At 50.6% G+C, this 15650-nt stretch overlaps 2 protein-coding genes across 6 annotated transcripts; both read right to left on the bottom strand.

The window, feature by feature from the left end:
- Window positions 1-773: 773 nt before the first annotated feature.
- On the bottom strand, window positions 774-3844 carry NDUFAB1 (NADH:ubiquinone oxidoreductase subunit AB1). The gene is made up of 5 exons (XM_063345013.1): window positions 3651-3844; window positions 3458-3580; window positions 3171-3258; window positions 1765-1876; window positions 774-947 (listed from the first exon to the last, which is right to left on the bottom strand). Exons 1-4 carry the CDS (start codon window positions 3792-3794, stop codon window positions 1785-1787), a joined length of 447 nt encoding a protein of 148 aa, XP_063201083.1. The 5' UTR covers window positions 3795-3844; the 3' UTR covers window positions 774-947; window positions 1765-1784.
- A 282-nt stretch (window positions 3845-4126) lies between these two features.
- Window positions 4127-15639, bottom strand: PALB2 (partner and localizer of BRCA2). Of its 5 annotated transcripts, none has more exons than XM_063343426.1 (13): window positions 15335-15639; window positions 15135-15216; window positions 14809-14834; window positions 12775-14694; window positions 11236-12038; window positions 10493-10576; window positions 8408-8569; window positions 7835-7920; window positions 7393-7554; window positions 7114-7230; window positions 6654-6741; window positions 5506-5654; window positions 4127-4661 (listed from the first exon to the last, which is right to left on the bottom strand). In XM_063343426.1, the coding sequence occupies exons 1-13, from the start codon at window positions 15618-15620 to the stop codon at window positions 4430-4432; spliced, it is 4197 nt and encodes a 1398-aa protein (XP_063199496.1). In that variant the 5' UTR covers window positions 15621-15639; the 3' UTR covers window positions 4127-4429. The 5 variants fall into 5 exon arrangements, with proteins under 5 accessions (XP_063199496.1, XP_063199497.1, XP_063199498.1 ...); XM_063343428.1 differs by lacking the exon at window positions 14809-14834 and having other exon boundaries at window positions 4129-4661; window positions 15335-15394; window positions 15472-15639; XM_063343429.1 differs by lacking the exons at window positions 4127-4661; window positions 5506-5654 and adding an exon at window positions 5661-5924.
- Window positions 15640-15650: the final 11 nt, after the last annotated feature.

The raw sequence follows: 15650 nt of genomic DNA, 5'->3' as shown, positions 1-15650 counted from the left end.
GCACCATGTGCAGCACCAATAGACGTGGGTCTATTTTCCATCCTCCGCCACCGACTGCCAGAGGATACGTTATCGAGTGACACTTTCTTGGCTCCCAGCCTAACTTTGCCTCTTTGACATATGAAAGTGTTTCTTGGCTCAGAGGAAAAACTGTGTAGTGTCCAGAAATAACTTGTTTCTGTCTCGGGAAAGATTTAACGCAAGCCTCCCGTGCTGAGATTACTTGGGCTTACAGAAATACTGATGCCATTTTGCTTTTCAGCAGCAGGAAAAGTCATTCCTGTCGTCCCCCCCTTCATTTTCCATCAGGAAAGCAGAAGCCTTTCAAATAGAACTTGTTTTTACCCCCACTGATGAAATAAGCATGGTTTATTGTAAAGAGCAGACGACACAAGCAGTGAGATCGGGGAAGAGCGACTGGCCCAGTGGCAGAGGATACAGAGCTTTGTGCACATACGGGTGCTCCCGGCACCTTCCCACAGGCAGGGAGGAAGAACGGCAAAACGCTCTCAGCGAGACACACTCAGAGCCCGCCAGACCCACAAACACCTCCCCCTGCGCTTGGCACACGGGGCGTTTATCCCCCCATGGGGTCACGGGCCCAGCCGAGCAGAGGCTGAGCCGCCGCTCCAAGCCTGAGTCGCTGGTCAAAGCCTGGCTTAGAGAAGGGCATTTCTAGAAGCCCATTACTCATCCCCGAAGCGTCCTTCACACGCTGAACACTAACACAGTGAGCCATCGACAGCGTGAAATGGGAAAGCCACCAACGCAGCAATGGTCTTATATATTTATTCCTTTTTTTTCTTGTTTTTGAAGGACAACACATTCAGACAGCTTTAAATACAACGTCCAAGTACAACTTCCCGGTGAAAGCAGCAACAGTACAGCATGTGCGCTTATATTCATACCCGCTGACACCAGCCCAGTCCTAGTGGTAGAGACATCTCCTGTTAAAAATAAAAATCCACATATTGAATATTTCATCAGCCGAGAACTACCATTCTAAGGCATAAAAGAAGTGGGTCAGGCAGAGACGAGACAAGCTGAATACCAAAAGCAGGCGTGTAACGAGTCCACAGGTCTTTGGAATCACTAAGATCCTCACCGTGGCTCAGAGAGCAGCGAAGGGGCGCAAGGGGCGCAGCCCCCGTGCTGACCCAGCAGAGGAGTGTAGGGGGAGGCCAGAAGCCCACACAGGAACAAACAGGAATGTGGAGTGATCTGCTGCACACTGGCCTGAGGCCACCAGCTCATTTCCCCTGCAGCCCCAGAGCTCCTCAGGGCAGTCGCTCCAATAACCCTTTCCTGCCCGTTTCCTTTCCTGCTCCTCTCTCGCTGCGGCTGGCGGGGAGGAAACGCTGGCTGCGGGCAGCTGGGAGCTGTGGTGTCACACACCTCTGGAGGCGCCTACGCCGCGCGCCCTGCGCCTGGCCGAGGAGCGCCGAAAAGATGGACTTGCATGACTAAAGTCAATTTGCCAGATCCGTGGATGATCTGAGCGCTTGAAGCGCCACGCAGGGTGAGATGAAAGGCCGCCGAGCCCCGCGTCCTCCCTCCAACAGCAGATGCCTCAGAACACACAAATACTTTATCCCCCTGGCTCAGAGCAGGCAGCTGCTGCCAGCTCCCCCCGGGACTTGCCAGACTCCCGCCTGCCATACAGCCGTGTGGTGTCATCGCCTGACGTCAGACGTCACACGTGTACGTGTACCCTGTGCGCACCGTCGTTACCCGAGACACTTGCAGGAGCACGTTTCTACTTACCAGGCATTGAAGAACTGCTTTTATTCATAAACATCCTTCTTGTCTGCAATGTAATCTACAATCTCTTGTGGACACATTAACTTTTCTGCATCTCCATCAGGAATTTCAAATCCTGGAAGAAAGTGCACAAATTTAGCTCAAAACAACGGAAACGGGAGCAAGGCTAAAGGAAGCAATTACTGCTGGCTCAGATGCCTGCAGCTTGGCAGGGCACAAACAGACAGGGGCTGCTGCATCTCTCAGAGCTAACACTTGGTTACTACACCGAGTTTCAAGCCGTGTTGTGCCTTACGCAACGCCGTGGATAAGGGACAAGGCAGACACAGCAGGGAGGAAAGCGGCCAAGCCAGCCGGCAAGTGCCCCTCAGGCCTCATTAAAGCCATTAAAGCCTTCCCAGAGCTCCCACAGCCACCGGTGTGTGACGGGACGGGGATGTTCTTGGTAACTCCGGGCAAGCCAGGGCCCAAAGCCCCTCAGGTTCAGAGCCTGCTGTTGGGCGCTCATACAACCAATAGCTCGTACAGAGCCGCAGCCGGGGGCAGGGAGCACAAGGGCTCTTGGCCGTGGAACTGGTCAGAAACGCATTCCAGAAAATTTACATTCTTCTTTCTAGTCCTCATGGCCACACACTAACACTCCACCGACGGTGCACAATCAGTGGAGTAAATATATAGGGTTAGCAAATGCTCTGAAACATCTGCCTAGGTTTTAGAGAATGACCAAAGCCCTGGAACATTTATGACCCGTGGCACATACTCCAGAATTTATGAGCATGAAGAAGTCCAAAATGACGTAAAAAGAAACTTGGAATATAAACTAGTAACAAAAAAACTCCCTTTTTTTCCTAGTGGCATCAAGTATCGAGGATGAAAAAAATTATGGTGAGGAAAAACCTGGAATATCTGTGATTCCACAAAGAGGAGCCAAGATCAGCTCCCGGTGCAGCCTTCACACTAAACGTAACATTCGCTGCCCCCACTTACACGCTGCTGTCCCCCACCCTCCCCCTGCCCAGCAACAGGACGGGTGGTGCCCAGGAGGGGCACGGGGAGAAGAGCAAGAAACCTGGTCTAGTGGGACGTGTCCCTCCCCGTGGCAGGGGGGCTGGAACTAGATGATCTTTAAGGTCCCTTCCAACCCAAACCGTTCTATTACTCTGTGCTCCCAGAGGGACGGAGCTCAGAAGCAGACGGACAGACACCTTCTCCTCACTCCCTCTGACGCCCCCAGCGACCAGCGCACGTTCTCACTGACTGAGAGCTGCAAGATTTTCTTTGAATTACATCAAAGAAAAGTCAACGTTACTAGCCGCACAAAAGAACTAATACTGGTTTGCTACAGCTGCGCTTAAGCATTAGCCAAGAAGAGGTAGCGATGAATCCCAGCAGCCATAGCTCTGAATTACCAAATTCGTCTTCCATAGCCATGATAATTTCCACTTGGTCCAAACTGTCCAAACCCAGGTCTTTCATGAAGTGGGACTCAGCTGTGAGCTGGGGGGAGAAAAATCGAAGATCATTCGGCTGCGGCCGTTTCCGTGCGACAGAACCCAGCGCAGGACCAGAGCCCTTGGCCTCCCCGGCCCCCCCAGCTCGCCCATCGCGGGGCCGGCAGCCCCTCTCCCCGGCCTGCCCGGGGCCGCACGGAGCTGCCAGCGGCCCCGGCCCCACCGCCCGCCCCGGCCCCACTCGCCTTCTCCGGGTCGATCTTGTCGTACAGCTTGAGGACGTAGAGGACGCGGTCCTTGATGTCCGCCAAGGTCAGGGGCGGCAGGTCGGAGAACCGGCGGCACGGCGGCCAGGCCGCCCGCGGCACCTGCGAGAGAGCGGGGGGTCAGCGGGCACCGCCGGGCCGCCCGCCGCCCCCTGCCCGCGCCGGGCCTTACCTGCGCCAGCAGCTGCGGCAGCGGCGGGGCCGGGGCCGGCGGTCGGCGGGGGCAGAGGGTGCCGAGCGCGGCGGGCCGCGGGGCGGCGGGGGGCGGCCGGGGCAGGAGGCGGCGGACGCAGGCCGAGAGGACACGGGCCGCCATGGTGACCTGTTCCCAGCGGGCACCGCGCCGCTCCCGGCGGGCCGCGCGCGGCGGGGCGGGGCGGGGCGGCACCGGCGGGGAACGGCGGCGGCAGCGCCCCCTGGCGGCCGGCGGCCGCGCAGAACCGTGCCCCGCAGCCACGGGCAGAGCCCAGCTCCGGGGAGAGCCCCCCCCAGGGCAGAGCCTCCCTGCCCCGGGCAGAGCCATCCCCAGGAAGAGCCCAACCCCAGGAAGAGCCCAGCCCCGGCCAGAGCCCAGCCCCGGCCAGAGCCCCCCCGCCCCGGGCAGAGCCAACCCCAGGAAGAGCCCAGCCCTGGGCAGAATCCCCCCACCCTAGGCAGAGCCCCGGGCAGGGACGAGCCCTGGGCAGGGTCCCCCAGGGCAGAGCCAGCCTCGGGCACAGCCCCCCCACCCCGGGCAGAGCCCCCCCAGGTCAGAGCCGAAGCCTATCCGGAGCCCCCGAGCCCCAGCACGGCGCAGCAGCAGCCACGGAGCCATTCCAAAGCAAAGAGGTTTAATGGCTTGTCACACACCCGGGGCTGTCACAACCATACAGCACCCATTAAGTCGGTAGCAAAAGCACCAGGCTCCGCCGGTGGTGCCGCTGATGGGGGCTGTCACTCCCCAGTGCTCCATCAGGCCACTCCTGGCTGGGGTTGCTGGTACTGGTAGAGGCAGACGGTCCCATCCCGCTGCCCGGCCAGCAGGCAGGCACTGGTGGTGGCCCAGCGGGCCAGCGCCCAGCTCCCCTCTGGGTCCGGGGGCAGCAGCGCTGTGCATTGCCCCAGCAGCAGGTCCCACACCGCGATGGCTCCCGACGTCAGCACGGCTGCGGCCGAAGCATCCTTCACGTCACCCTCCAGGTACCTAGGGTCATACACAGAAGGGTCACAGTGTTAGAGTTTTGTTGTCAAAACACTATCGCATCACTTTTTAAAATTAGCTAGTTTTTCATGTAGAAAATTCATAAGCATATTTAAGCCAACTGTGGGAAGCCAGGTTAAGTTACATGTTGTATCTTCAGCGCACCTGAGAACAAAGGATGTCGAGACAATCCTTCCGCGGCCTCAACACATACTTGAAAATTGTTCGGTAAACCAAGATCTCAATCCCCTACTATTTGTGCCCATCCATCATAATGTTTCCTACGTAAGTGCATTGCAAGACTGAGTCTTAAACAGCTTAGTCTTCAAAATGCAAGACATAGGAAGGAAAAGGTCATCTGACTGCAAACAGCTGCTTAACATAAATAAACCGAGCAAAGTGCTCTTTAACACCACAAAGGCTCAGAAAGTCTCATTTGCAGATATTTTCTCTGGGGGGTTTTGCTTGATGAACCCAGTTACAGCATTTCCACAATCCCTTTGTGCAGGGGGGGAGGGAAGACAAAAGCGTGCAGGAGGCAGAAAATCACCTCTCCCGTTTGTGAGCGGAGCCCCACGCCGCGCGGTGACACCGGGAGCTCTGAGGTCAGCGCACAGACTGGCGCAGGAAACGGGCAGGAAACAGCCAACACCCTCGCCCCATTCCAGGGGCGTTTGTCCCACATACAGGACAAACGGCAGTGACGGATGCAGCCTCCTTATCATGGGCAAGATGGCAAATGGACCCCTGCCAGCAGTGCTGCTCAGCTCGTTAAGCGGTTCCCCCCCAAAACCAGCTCAAAGGAGTCATGTAGCCATCACACGGAGCCACCCCCGGCGGTACTTGCCTTCCAGCATGGCCAGGTGGGAGGGAGGAGAACATCACCCCCGTGCTCCTGGCTGTTTTGGGGTTGAACGCTACCACGCGGAACGCGGGGTTTCCACAGGACTCGCTCTCTTTGGCATGGGGATGACTTAAAACAACAAACAGAAGTCCCTGATACACACAGGAAAAATACATCACTAAAAACAACAGCAAGAGGGGAAAAAACCCAAAGAATTTTCCAAAAAATTAATTGCTACATTCTCTCCATAATCAAAGCCCCAAGGACAGTGATGCATTATTTTTACCGAATAAAATAGAAATGGTTTACTTTCCTTATCAAATTAGATAAAAGCCAAAGCAGCTGCTGACTGATAAGGGCTGATGCAATACAGGAAAATGACAGCTCAGTGACCCACTGGATTTATGCACTTATCTCTCTGCCTGAAAAAGGAAAACTTGCTGTAGGATGAGGTGACATTTAAAGTAAAATTTCTGGGCCCCATTTAAATCCCTAGGAGCTTAAAATGTAACAAGAATTCCATGCGAAGCAGCACAGATGAAAACAGTGCCTCTCGGAACCGTCACAGGCCAACATGAAATATGCTGGGACAGATATTCTGAGGAAGTCTCCAACGACTCTTGACTCAAGCCATCATTATTGGACACGACATTCTTGTCCCAAAAGGTTAAATGCTCACTGAGAACAATCAAATCCTTGATAAACTACAGAAATCCATCTGTAGACAGAGCACAGGTGGAAGCAAGTGGTAAAGAAACACTAGTATGAATCTTGGTTTGTAACAGTTGATATCCTCGGGGGTATATATGTAAATAACAACCACTTTGCATCGGTTTCCCGTCACGCTGGCAGCTATCCACTTGTGAAACGGAAGAGACTTACCAAGCACCAGCACTGGGCAACAGTACTTCTGCTTCCCACGTGCAAGATGCTGCTGCTTTGGAATGCACTCATTTTATTACTACACTGCAGAAAGCCAAGAATTCAAGGTAGCCAGTGTGGCTTATTTCTCCTAGTTAACCTGTTTTCCTTTGAAATATCTTCAGAGCTGATATTTCAATCCACTCTAGAAACCCTAATCCTTTAAGTCGCTACCACAGTTAGTCAGCGCAGTCCATGCGTAAACTGTGTGTCATATTTCACATACGTACAGAGTCGGAATATGCTCGATGGCAGATGGAAGCTGGGTAGGAATAACCAACGTGCATCTTCTTCAGGAGCTGGCCCGTTTTCAAATTCCTGCAGTTGGTGACAATACAAATTCCGACTGCATTTCCATCCTCTATCTGTTATTTTCTAATCATAGTTAACATCGCTATGCAAGACGGACATATATATTTGGATTCACATAAACCAACTAAGACAAGAGCCCACAGGAAGAGATGTAATGAATATGACATAAAAGCAAGTGGGATTCTAGCAGCATAGTTCATTCGCTTTCTATCTGGCTGTACAGAAGTTAGAGCGCCAGAATGTAGGCCCTTTGACAATTATCATTTCAAACGCTAATCAGCAGCCAACAAACACCCCTATACAATGCCTGCAGCTAAGCGCTACAGCCACCACATACACCTGCAAGCTAAATCATTTCATTGTGAAGGAAACACTGACCAAACAACAATGCTGTTCACTGCAGTGGTGCCAACCAAGGCGTCTCTCGCTCCTTCTACTTCAGCAAAAGCTAAAACAGTTTCTTCGGGGGGCATCAAAGTCTGTCCATCCTTGCACCTGAACATCAGATTAGCAAGGGAGAAAAGGCAGTCAAAACCATGTGTTTTGTTCTCAGCACACCTCCACAATGACGAGGAACCGGACGGTCTTCTACATCTGAGATGTTTTCCTTTGCTTCCACCTGCCTCACTGAGACCACCCCAAAACCAGCAGACTCACCTTCCCGTCTCTGAAAGCGACACTATTTCCACTTGCTGCTCTTGCACGGTCCTGCTGCTGCTGACCAGCCTCCTATCCTTTATCCCAAGAACAGCTTTTATATTTCCAGTTTTTACTAGTGATTGCTTGAATAAGTCATTCTCAGAGGAATAAAGCAAGAGCCTAAATTAAGAGAAAAGTATGCATAATGACAGAAGGAAGCACAATTCAAACATGCCATAGAGTATAAAAACAAGCATATGTTTAAACAGTCTAACACCTCTAGAGGTGAATAAGCAAGTCTTTATAGTTGATTTTTAGAAATCCCTTCCATATTTTCCAACTGTTAAAGCAGCTGAGAAAGTGACACATTAGTAAGAGATAATTTAAACAACTACACAAGAGCAGAGTTAAGCTGCAGCTATTCAGGGTGCAAAGTGCTAGTACGAAATAAATACAACACCTTATTTCTCCAATCTCCAAATCTCCCAATGCTATACACACAAGATTACAGGCATCCGGCAGAGGAACAATCTGTATTACAGGAATCTAGGACAGCAAAACAAGAATTCAGTGTCACCTACAACGTCCCTTTGACTTTATTGCCATTTTCTAGAGTGTTTCAAGGAAAACGATACGGAGCAGAACTAATTTTCAGATCCCTCTGAAGAAGCACACTTAAATTAACAGCTGAACTCTCTGCTGACTGTTTACCTAATTAAACAATCCCTGTTGACGTAAGAGACAAAAAGTGTCTCCAGGGAGCATAAGGGGAAAGAGCCTAAGTCAGTAGCTGCAGCCACCATTCAGTACATGAAGTATGAAATTCCAGCAGGTAACACGCAACCATAGAAGCTACTGGCCTTCTCCATCAGCAGTGCAAATCATTCTCCTCGTTGCCTGATGGAATGAAAAAATTATGCGACCTAAAGAACTTACCTTGCACCCAAGACTGCAAGCTCCTTGTATCTTGGGAACTAACACACTGGGACAAGAAAGCTGTCCTAAATTCTAGAAATAAGGATGGCGTTCATACCTCTCCAACCTGCCAAGTATAGACTTTTCCCCAGTGGTCAGATGCCAGAGGTTTCCACAAGGAGACAGAACTCTCACAAGCAGTCACCACGCACAGCTCTCTCCAGCCAGCTGCTTCCCACCACACGGTACTCACGTCCACAGCACAGGAACTTGAAGAATCCTGTCCAAGACAAAGCAGCACTGGTTTTCTTCTGATTGATAGACACGGTTATCTAACCTAGGGGTTCGGACCAAGAAAAATGCTTGACGTTCAGTGTGCAGAGAATTTAAGGCTAAAACTTAATGCTCACAAAGTTTAATTTTGAGGAAAGAGTCAGTAAGGCACTGTCCTGGTTTGAGGTAAAACAGAACCAACTTTCTGTTCAGTAATTTTATTTCTTAGCTAGGCCTCTTCTAACTCTCTGAAATTAACAGCATGTTGTGTCTGAAACGGTTCGTTCTCAGTGATAAGACCAATGTTTACAGTTTGTGCCAAGGAATGGTACCCAGAGAGGCTCTTGAGTATACTTATTGCTATAACAACCAAGGTCAGCTAATTTCGTTATTTGCCCCGTTGGAGGGTCAGAAATGGAAAAGCGTAGAGGGGTCCCACCTGCAGGGAGGAGCGGACAGGACAGGGGACCCAAAATTGACCAACAGGGTATTCCATCCCATCTGCCCCATGCTCAGTATAAAAGCTGAGGGGTCAAAGGGTCAATTCTCTTCCTTCAATGTCTGACGTCCAAGGAGGACCCTGTCTGTTCATCTGCCTTTGATCCCGATCCGTGGGTTCCTGACTCCAGCTGTGGAATTCAGTTCTCACCCATCACCGAGTCCAGTCTGGGACTTCCACAGCTCCTGCTGGCGACGTCATCCTGGGAGCTTAATATGGTTTTGTATATACTGTATCTATTTCATTCTTTCCCTTTTTATTTTATTATTACTATTTCATTAGTTTAGTTTCCTCTAAACTTGTAAATCTTTTTATCTCTCCTCCTCCTCTCCGTGTACAAGAGGCTGAGGGGGAGCATCTGTCACCGGCCATCAGCCAATTTGGCCGAAACCACGACAGGCACCAAGGAAAACAAGCCAGGTACGTTTCACCCTTAAAGCAGCAAACATATTGGCTCACACGACAAAAATTACTTGTCATTTGAAACAACAGGCACCCAGCAGAGCCCAGGGCTGGGACAGGACTGGGGGTACCACGGCACAGCCATAACAAAGCCTGAGTGCCACCTACCTGCAGAAGCACTTGCTTCCCTTGTCGCACAAATGGGAGGGGGGACTTGCAGTAGCACAGACGGAGTTTAAAACTGAACAAAGCAAGTGCCTTCTCTTCTCCCTTCTAAAAACATTTTCAGCTTTAGCCACATTATTGTTGGCTGCTTATGCTAATCCCCCAGGCTTGCTTCCTGAGCAAAACTTTGCGCTTTGGTTTGGAAAAGCTAGAGGTGGCCCAGCCCCCAGCAAGCTCATCTGGAGTTCAACAGGCTTTCCCACAGATGTTGCTTCCTTGCCTGCCAACTGTTCCCTACCCGCTAGGAGACAGAGGACAGTGGAAGGACAGACACGACTGCAGGAGGAAGAGCCCATGGCTCAGCTGTGCAAACGGTCCTGGGCAAGATTTGCCTTGGTCATTGCATGTGCAATCAAGGCTCCCTTCCAGAAGGGTGTGAACATCAACATGTGTATTTGGCACAGTGCTGTAGTCCCCCACAAAATTTGTTGGTTACTGGGCGAGGTAGTGCCTGCAATGGTGACAGGAGGCCACGGGAGCCACAGGGCAGGCAACAGGGATACAAGGGCTGAGATCATTTTACCTGGGGCTGAAGAAAAATGCAGCAGTTCTGTTTGTTAAGACATTTGTATGTGTTTAGACATTTGTTATTCAGAAACAAGCACTGAAATCCTTTATCAGTCAAAAGGAGATATACAGCAACCTAACCTTTCAGCATACTTTACTACAAGCGAAGGCAGAACTGATGAAATTAGACAGCAATCTATTTTGTTCAACTAGCCATTCTGCATTTTTTATTGCATTTTTGTTAAACTTAGTATTAATGAGCTGCTACTGACTCGGTAAACAACTATCTGATGTTACCTTTAGCTTTGATACAAGCTGCAAGCTCTCTTCTCTGAGGCCATCAAACAGTACCGGAGTCATCTGTTCTGCCACATCTTTCTTCTGCACAAACAAGTAAAGAATGAGGATAATTCAACTTTGAAATTACATTCAGCCCCTACAAGAGTGCGGCAGAAGCACGAATTCATTCTGCATGCAGTTATTGGAGAGCTATGGTAGGAACACCTCTTTTTGTACTTCCATGTCTTTGAAAACCAAGAGATCCCAGACAGGTTATTTCCTGGTTTCACCTCAAAATTGTCTTTTACCACCACTCTGCATCTATCAGCCTTCAGAGACAAGTCATTCTTTCAGTACCCATTCTGCATGTGAGTTATTTATATATTATATAAATTTATAATATATTTATATATTATACCTCCTTTATCAAATCCCAGCTGAAAATTTTCCTTAAGGTAGACCAACACTATGTGGGTACCAGAAAGTTTTTGCTCATACACACGTTTCAAAATCGCATCTGCAATAAGCATTGAAACCCGTATCTCCAGTTTCATCAAACAGGATTTTAAAATTTGCTTTTGAGGTCAAAAGACCTGAGACAAAAGATGAAAATCAAACATTTACCAAGTCAGGTAAAAGACAGCGTGCAGGGCTAGCATGCAAAGAAGTCTTTACCCTGGAGTCAGGCAAGACTCTGGAAAAGGGGATTCGCCTACAAAACCACTGACTTGGTACCCTTGGCAAAGAGGCCAGCTTATTACCTGCTCAGGAGAAGCCCTGCAGGATCTCTGCTGTTTGCTCTCCGACTGCTGATGCTTCTCCAAGGCCACAGCCTCATCAGATTCATTATGGGGAGCTTCTAAATTAAATGTTGTACTTTGTTCCTCCTCTTTTCTAGCAGATCCTGCACCACAGCTGTCCAAGTGCAGTGGAACGGCAGAGTCTTTGCATTCCCCATCATCCACGACCTGGGCAGATGCCCCTCTGGAGAAACGTGGGTTCGCTTGTGAGGGAGATACGGAAGGTGTACTGGGGAAGACCTCACTGCATACTGATGGTAAAATGGCTGGGGTTGCACCCACAACAGGAAAAACAGATGAGGAAATCTGAGACTCAGGCTGAGTGGGAGCACCAGCTAAGACAGTCCCCATGGGAGTAAGGAACAAAGCATGGGTGGAAAGTTCTTTCTTGGAAGCTGGGCTTTCTACGTGAGGTAACTTGGGTGATCCATTTTTGAAAGGTGAAATCAAATTACTTTTGAGCCTTTTTTCTTCTGGATTCATTTCTGCATCTTGTGAGTCCCCTGAAGCTGCACCATCTCCAAACGTATTAGGAACAAAAACCTCCAAGTCATTCACAGGGGAAGATTCTAATTTCTCAAGTTTTAGTAGTCCAAATTCCTCATCCGGTAAGTGAAAGTCTCTGATTCCCAGCCTGGGGGCCAGCCACTGGGGACTGCGAAAGCAGAAGAGAGAGCTGCAAGTGTCAGGGTCCGTAGCAGGGAGGCGAAGAGAAGCAGGATCCCCTGAACGCACTGGATAGCTACGTCTTCTTTTGCTCTCATCTACACAAAGAAAAACACCATCCAAGAACATCACATCATAGAATAACCAGCAACTAGCCTTTTCAGAGTCTCTCATCCAGAGTGTCACTCTAATTTATTTTTTAAAAAAAAAAAGCCATACCATCTTAACATGCGGAAGTGGCACTTTTCTGGAAAGACATAACATTCTGCAATTGCTCTGCATCTAGCCTTCAGCAAAAGTATCATCGCCAAAGACTGCCAGAATTGATCAAGTGCTTGGTCAGTTTGTTTTGGGTGGTTCTCTCCCAACACGTTCTCTTTTTACAATATTGACAGACCCTCAAACTGTAATGCTACTCTTTGTGTTTCACACTTGTCAGCACTAAAAAAAATAAATTATTAATACGCAGACTTAGTTGGAGAAACAGATTTACATCCATTTGCTGGAAAATCAAGTGCAGAGTGCACAACATTTGCTCTAACAGCAAAGGCAGCTTAAAAAGTTCTCAGCCCTGCTCCTCATCCATGCACGGCTGTTCACTCTTCATCACTGTGCTGAAGCAGAAGTTTCCGGAATTCTGCAAGGAACATGGGCACCACAATGATCTATATTTTTAAAAAAGCTCTCATTTTAAAAAAAAAAAAAAGTTAACCCATGTAAGATTTTCTTGAATAAAAAAATATGGTAAGGCATGAACAGCAGTGCATGCACTCACTGGGACGTTTCCCTGCCTTGCTCTCGGGCTCTAGTTTTAGGGAGTATTTGAAGAAGTACCTTTTGAGACTTGACTGGCTCTCTGTCTTGCAGAGGAACGCAGGGAGCGACGCAGAGGGACATTAATTGCTAGGAGCTCCTCAGCCCTGCAGGCTCCTTGCACGTACTGATTCTTAACATGCTCCACTGGATGTTTATCACCCTGACACACACCTAAGTTGGCTTCCAGATCTCCTATATGGCTGGCAAAAGTTTCATTTCCTGGGTTCAGAGAATCCTTGTTCTGAAGCGGATTTTGAACCTGTTCTAACAGAGTCTTATGGCATTTGCCAAGCACTTGGCTTCCTCCAGGAGGAGGATCAGAACTCGTTGGCTGTATAGCGCCGGCCACTTCTGTCTCTCCAGACCCAAGAGCTGCAGCAGCAGACAACCTTCTCTCATCTGAAGATGACTTTTCAAGATTAGCCTCACGGTTTTCCTTTTCAGTCTGACGCTCATTTGACAGCAGACTACTGCTTTCCCTCGGTGGTATGAGATCCAAACTCTCTATGAGTTCCTGTGACACTTGATGCACAGAGGGTTTGCGGGTAGACTTTCTTCTTCCCTTTTGTTTCCTCTGCGATCGTCTCTGATCTTGCTTTGTGCTAGTGATACTGCTTTGAGAAATCGATCCAAGTGACGTGCTGCTACCACTGGACGCAGCAAGAGATTTCTGAGTACTTGAATTTGCTGAATCATTTTCAGCACCAAGAAAAGGGGACGGCACAACCCCTGACTCCGAATCATTTTCAACTCTTTCTTGGGAGTGCCAGTCTAAATTTGCATCTTTCTGCTTGCACTTACTTCGCTGACCTTTCTTGCTTCTGCCCAGCTGGCTGAGAATTACAGCATCAAGATCCACTTTCCTCTGGCAATTAGACATGCGTCGAGTTGTCCTGATGTAGTACTCAACTGGAAAGAGAAGCCCTTCAACCACTGTGCAAGAGTTCAATGTACTTTCAGGAGCTGTCACCTTTTCTGTATGAGGAAGTCTTGACTGAATTTCAAGCTGTTGATTCTCCAACAGTTCTTCAACATTGCCCAGCGCAAGATCTGTAGGAGAGGGATTTAAGCTATTAGTGTCACTTTGATTTCCTTCATGGCTTTTGCTCTCATTAGATACAGTGTTATTTCCGTTGGCAGGCAATACTTCATTTTCTGACATCAAATCCAAGAGCCTATGTAATTCTCCCCGATCTTCACACATACTCTCACTGTCCGTTTGTTTTATTATACTGGAAGATTCATTTCCTCCATCAGCACTGATGTCAAGTAAAACAGAGTCACCATTCTCCGAACATGGCTGTGCAGGCTCACAGTTATCAGATATGGCCTCAGCACCTGGGGACTCAGGCTGCCAGACATCGCTGCTGTCCCTCAGCGCACCCAGGAACAGCTCAGGCACTTCTAGAGGGACACTGTCTCCAAGCACGTCTTGGACGACTCCTAACGCTGCACTGGGAGGAGTGAAACTGTTTTCTTCTCTCCCCACAAGTGCTGGGCTGGATACTCTTTGAGTGTTTTCCTCAATGTTCAAGACGCTGCTTCGCCTGAAGACTGGTGACCGAAGTTCCTTGGTATTGGCAATTTGATTCTTCACCATTTCATCACTGTTGATTAGAGGCCCATCATGCACTGATTCCCTTTCCTCTGATACTGGAGCCTTTGCCCGTCTCCTCAGCTTCATCAAGCTTCTGGAGGTTTTGGGTTTTTTCTCCTCAGGGGCAGGCCTAACGATTCCACAGCACAGGTTTTCCTGGCTAGGCTGTATGCTTTCTGCCTGCGAGCTGCCTGACAAGCTAATCTCATTGTCAGAGAATTCAGGAGCGTGTTTAAATGCAACAGGTGTTTTCTTCTCTGTGCCAGGATCAGAGCAGGTTTTAGTCTGTAACTGAGAGGTTCCATGTTTGTCAGCACTAGGAGATACGTTATCTCTAGAACCTGTGGGAAAAAAACCTCATATATGTAAAGTACTCCTAGCAAAGTCCCATCCAAGAGAAACACCACACAATATGACTAGATGACTTTGTTAGGACCAAAAGAGTGGGATCTTACAGTCGGGATCAGGGAGCGCTGCAGACCTGGTGAGGAAGAAAGGAGAGATGTTATTGCAGATCGCGATTGAGCAGCACTGGAAAGGCCGGGTGTGGAGGGCAGTGGACATGGCAGCAGCTGCAGACAGGGGACAGCTGAGCTGGGGTCTGTCCCCGGCTCGGCAGGCCAGCCCGCAGGGGCACAGAAGGGCGACAGTGACAGGGCTGACCAGCCCACCCCGCCATCACCCACGGGGCAAGAACACCGGGCAGCACAGGACGGCTGGCGGGGGCCTCTGGGCACTCGCACCCCCGGCCTGAAGCGGGAGGCCGCCTGCCGCCTCTTACCTGCAGGGCTCCGCTCCCACTGGCCTCCTTCCTCCGCCGTGCCCCGGCCGTGGCTCCGGACTCGCTCGGCTCGCCGCGCCCGCTGCGGACACAACACCGGAGGCGGAGGGCTGGGACCGGCCTCCCGGTACCTCCTCCCGCGCCCGGCCGGGACAAGCCCCGACGGCGACCCCGACCCGGCCCCGGCCCAGCCCGCTCACCCGCAGCCGGCTGACGGTCTCGCTGTACTCCCTCCTCAGCAGCGCCAGCTTCTCCCTCAGCTGCAAGACACAACGCACCGGGCTGGGGCTGGCACCGTCGCGCCGGGCCCCGCTCGGTCCCGCGCCGGGCACCGCACCTTCTCCTTCTGGGCGCCGCTGAGGGCCTCCCCGCCGGCCGCCGCCGCCTCCCCCGGTCCCTCAGCAGCCGCCGTTCCTTCCATGGCCGCCAGTCCCTCCATAGCGGCCTCCCGCGGGAAGCGCGTGTCCATGGCAACCGGGCCGCCATAGGCCGCGCCCGCGGCGGAAGCGCCGTCTG

The sequence above is a fragment of the Chroicocephalus ridibundus genome, chromosome 8 (assembly GCF_963924245.1).
Source record: "Chroicocephalus ridibundus chromosome 8, bChrRid1.1, whole genome shotgun sequence".
NCBI classification, from domain to species: Eukaryota; Metazoa; Chordata; class Aves; order Charadriiformes; family Laridae; genus Chroicocephalus; species Chroicocephalus ridibundus.
The sequence above is the reverse complement of the archived record's forward strand: the minus strand, read 5'-3'. Positions and strand labels throughout refer to the sequence as shown.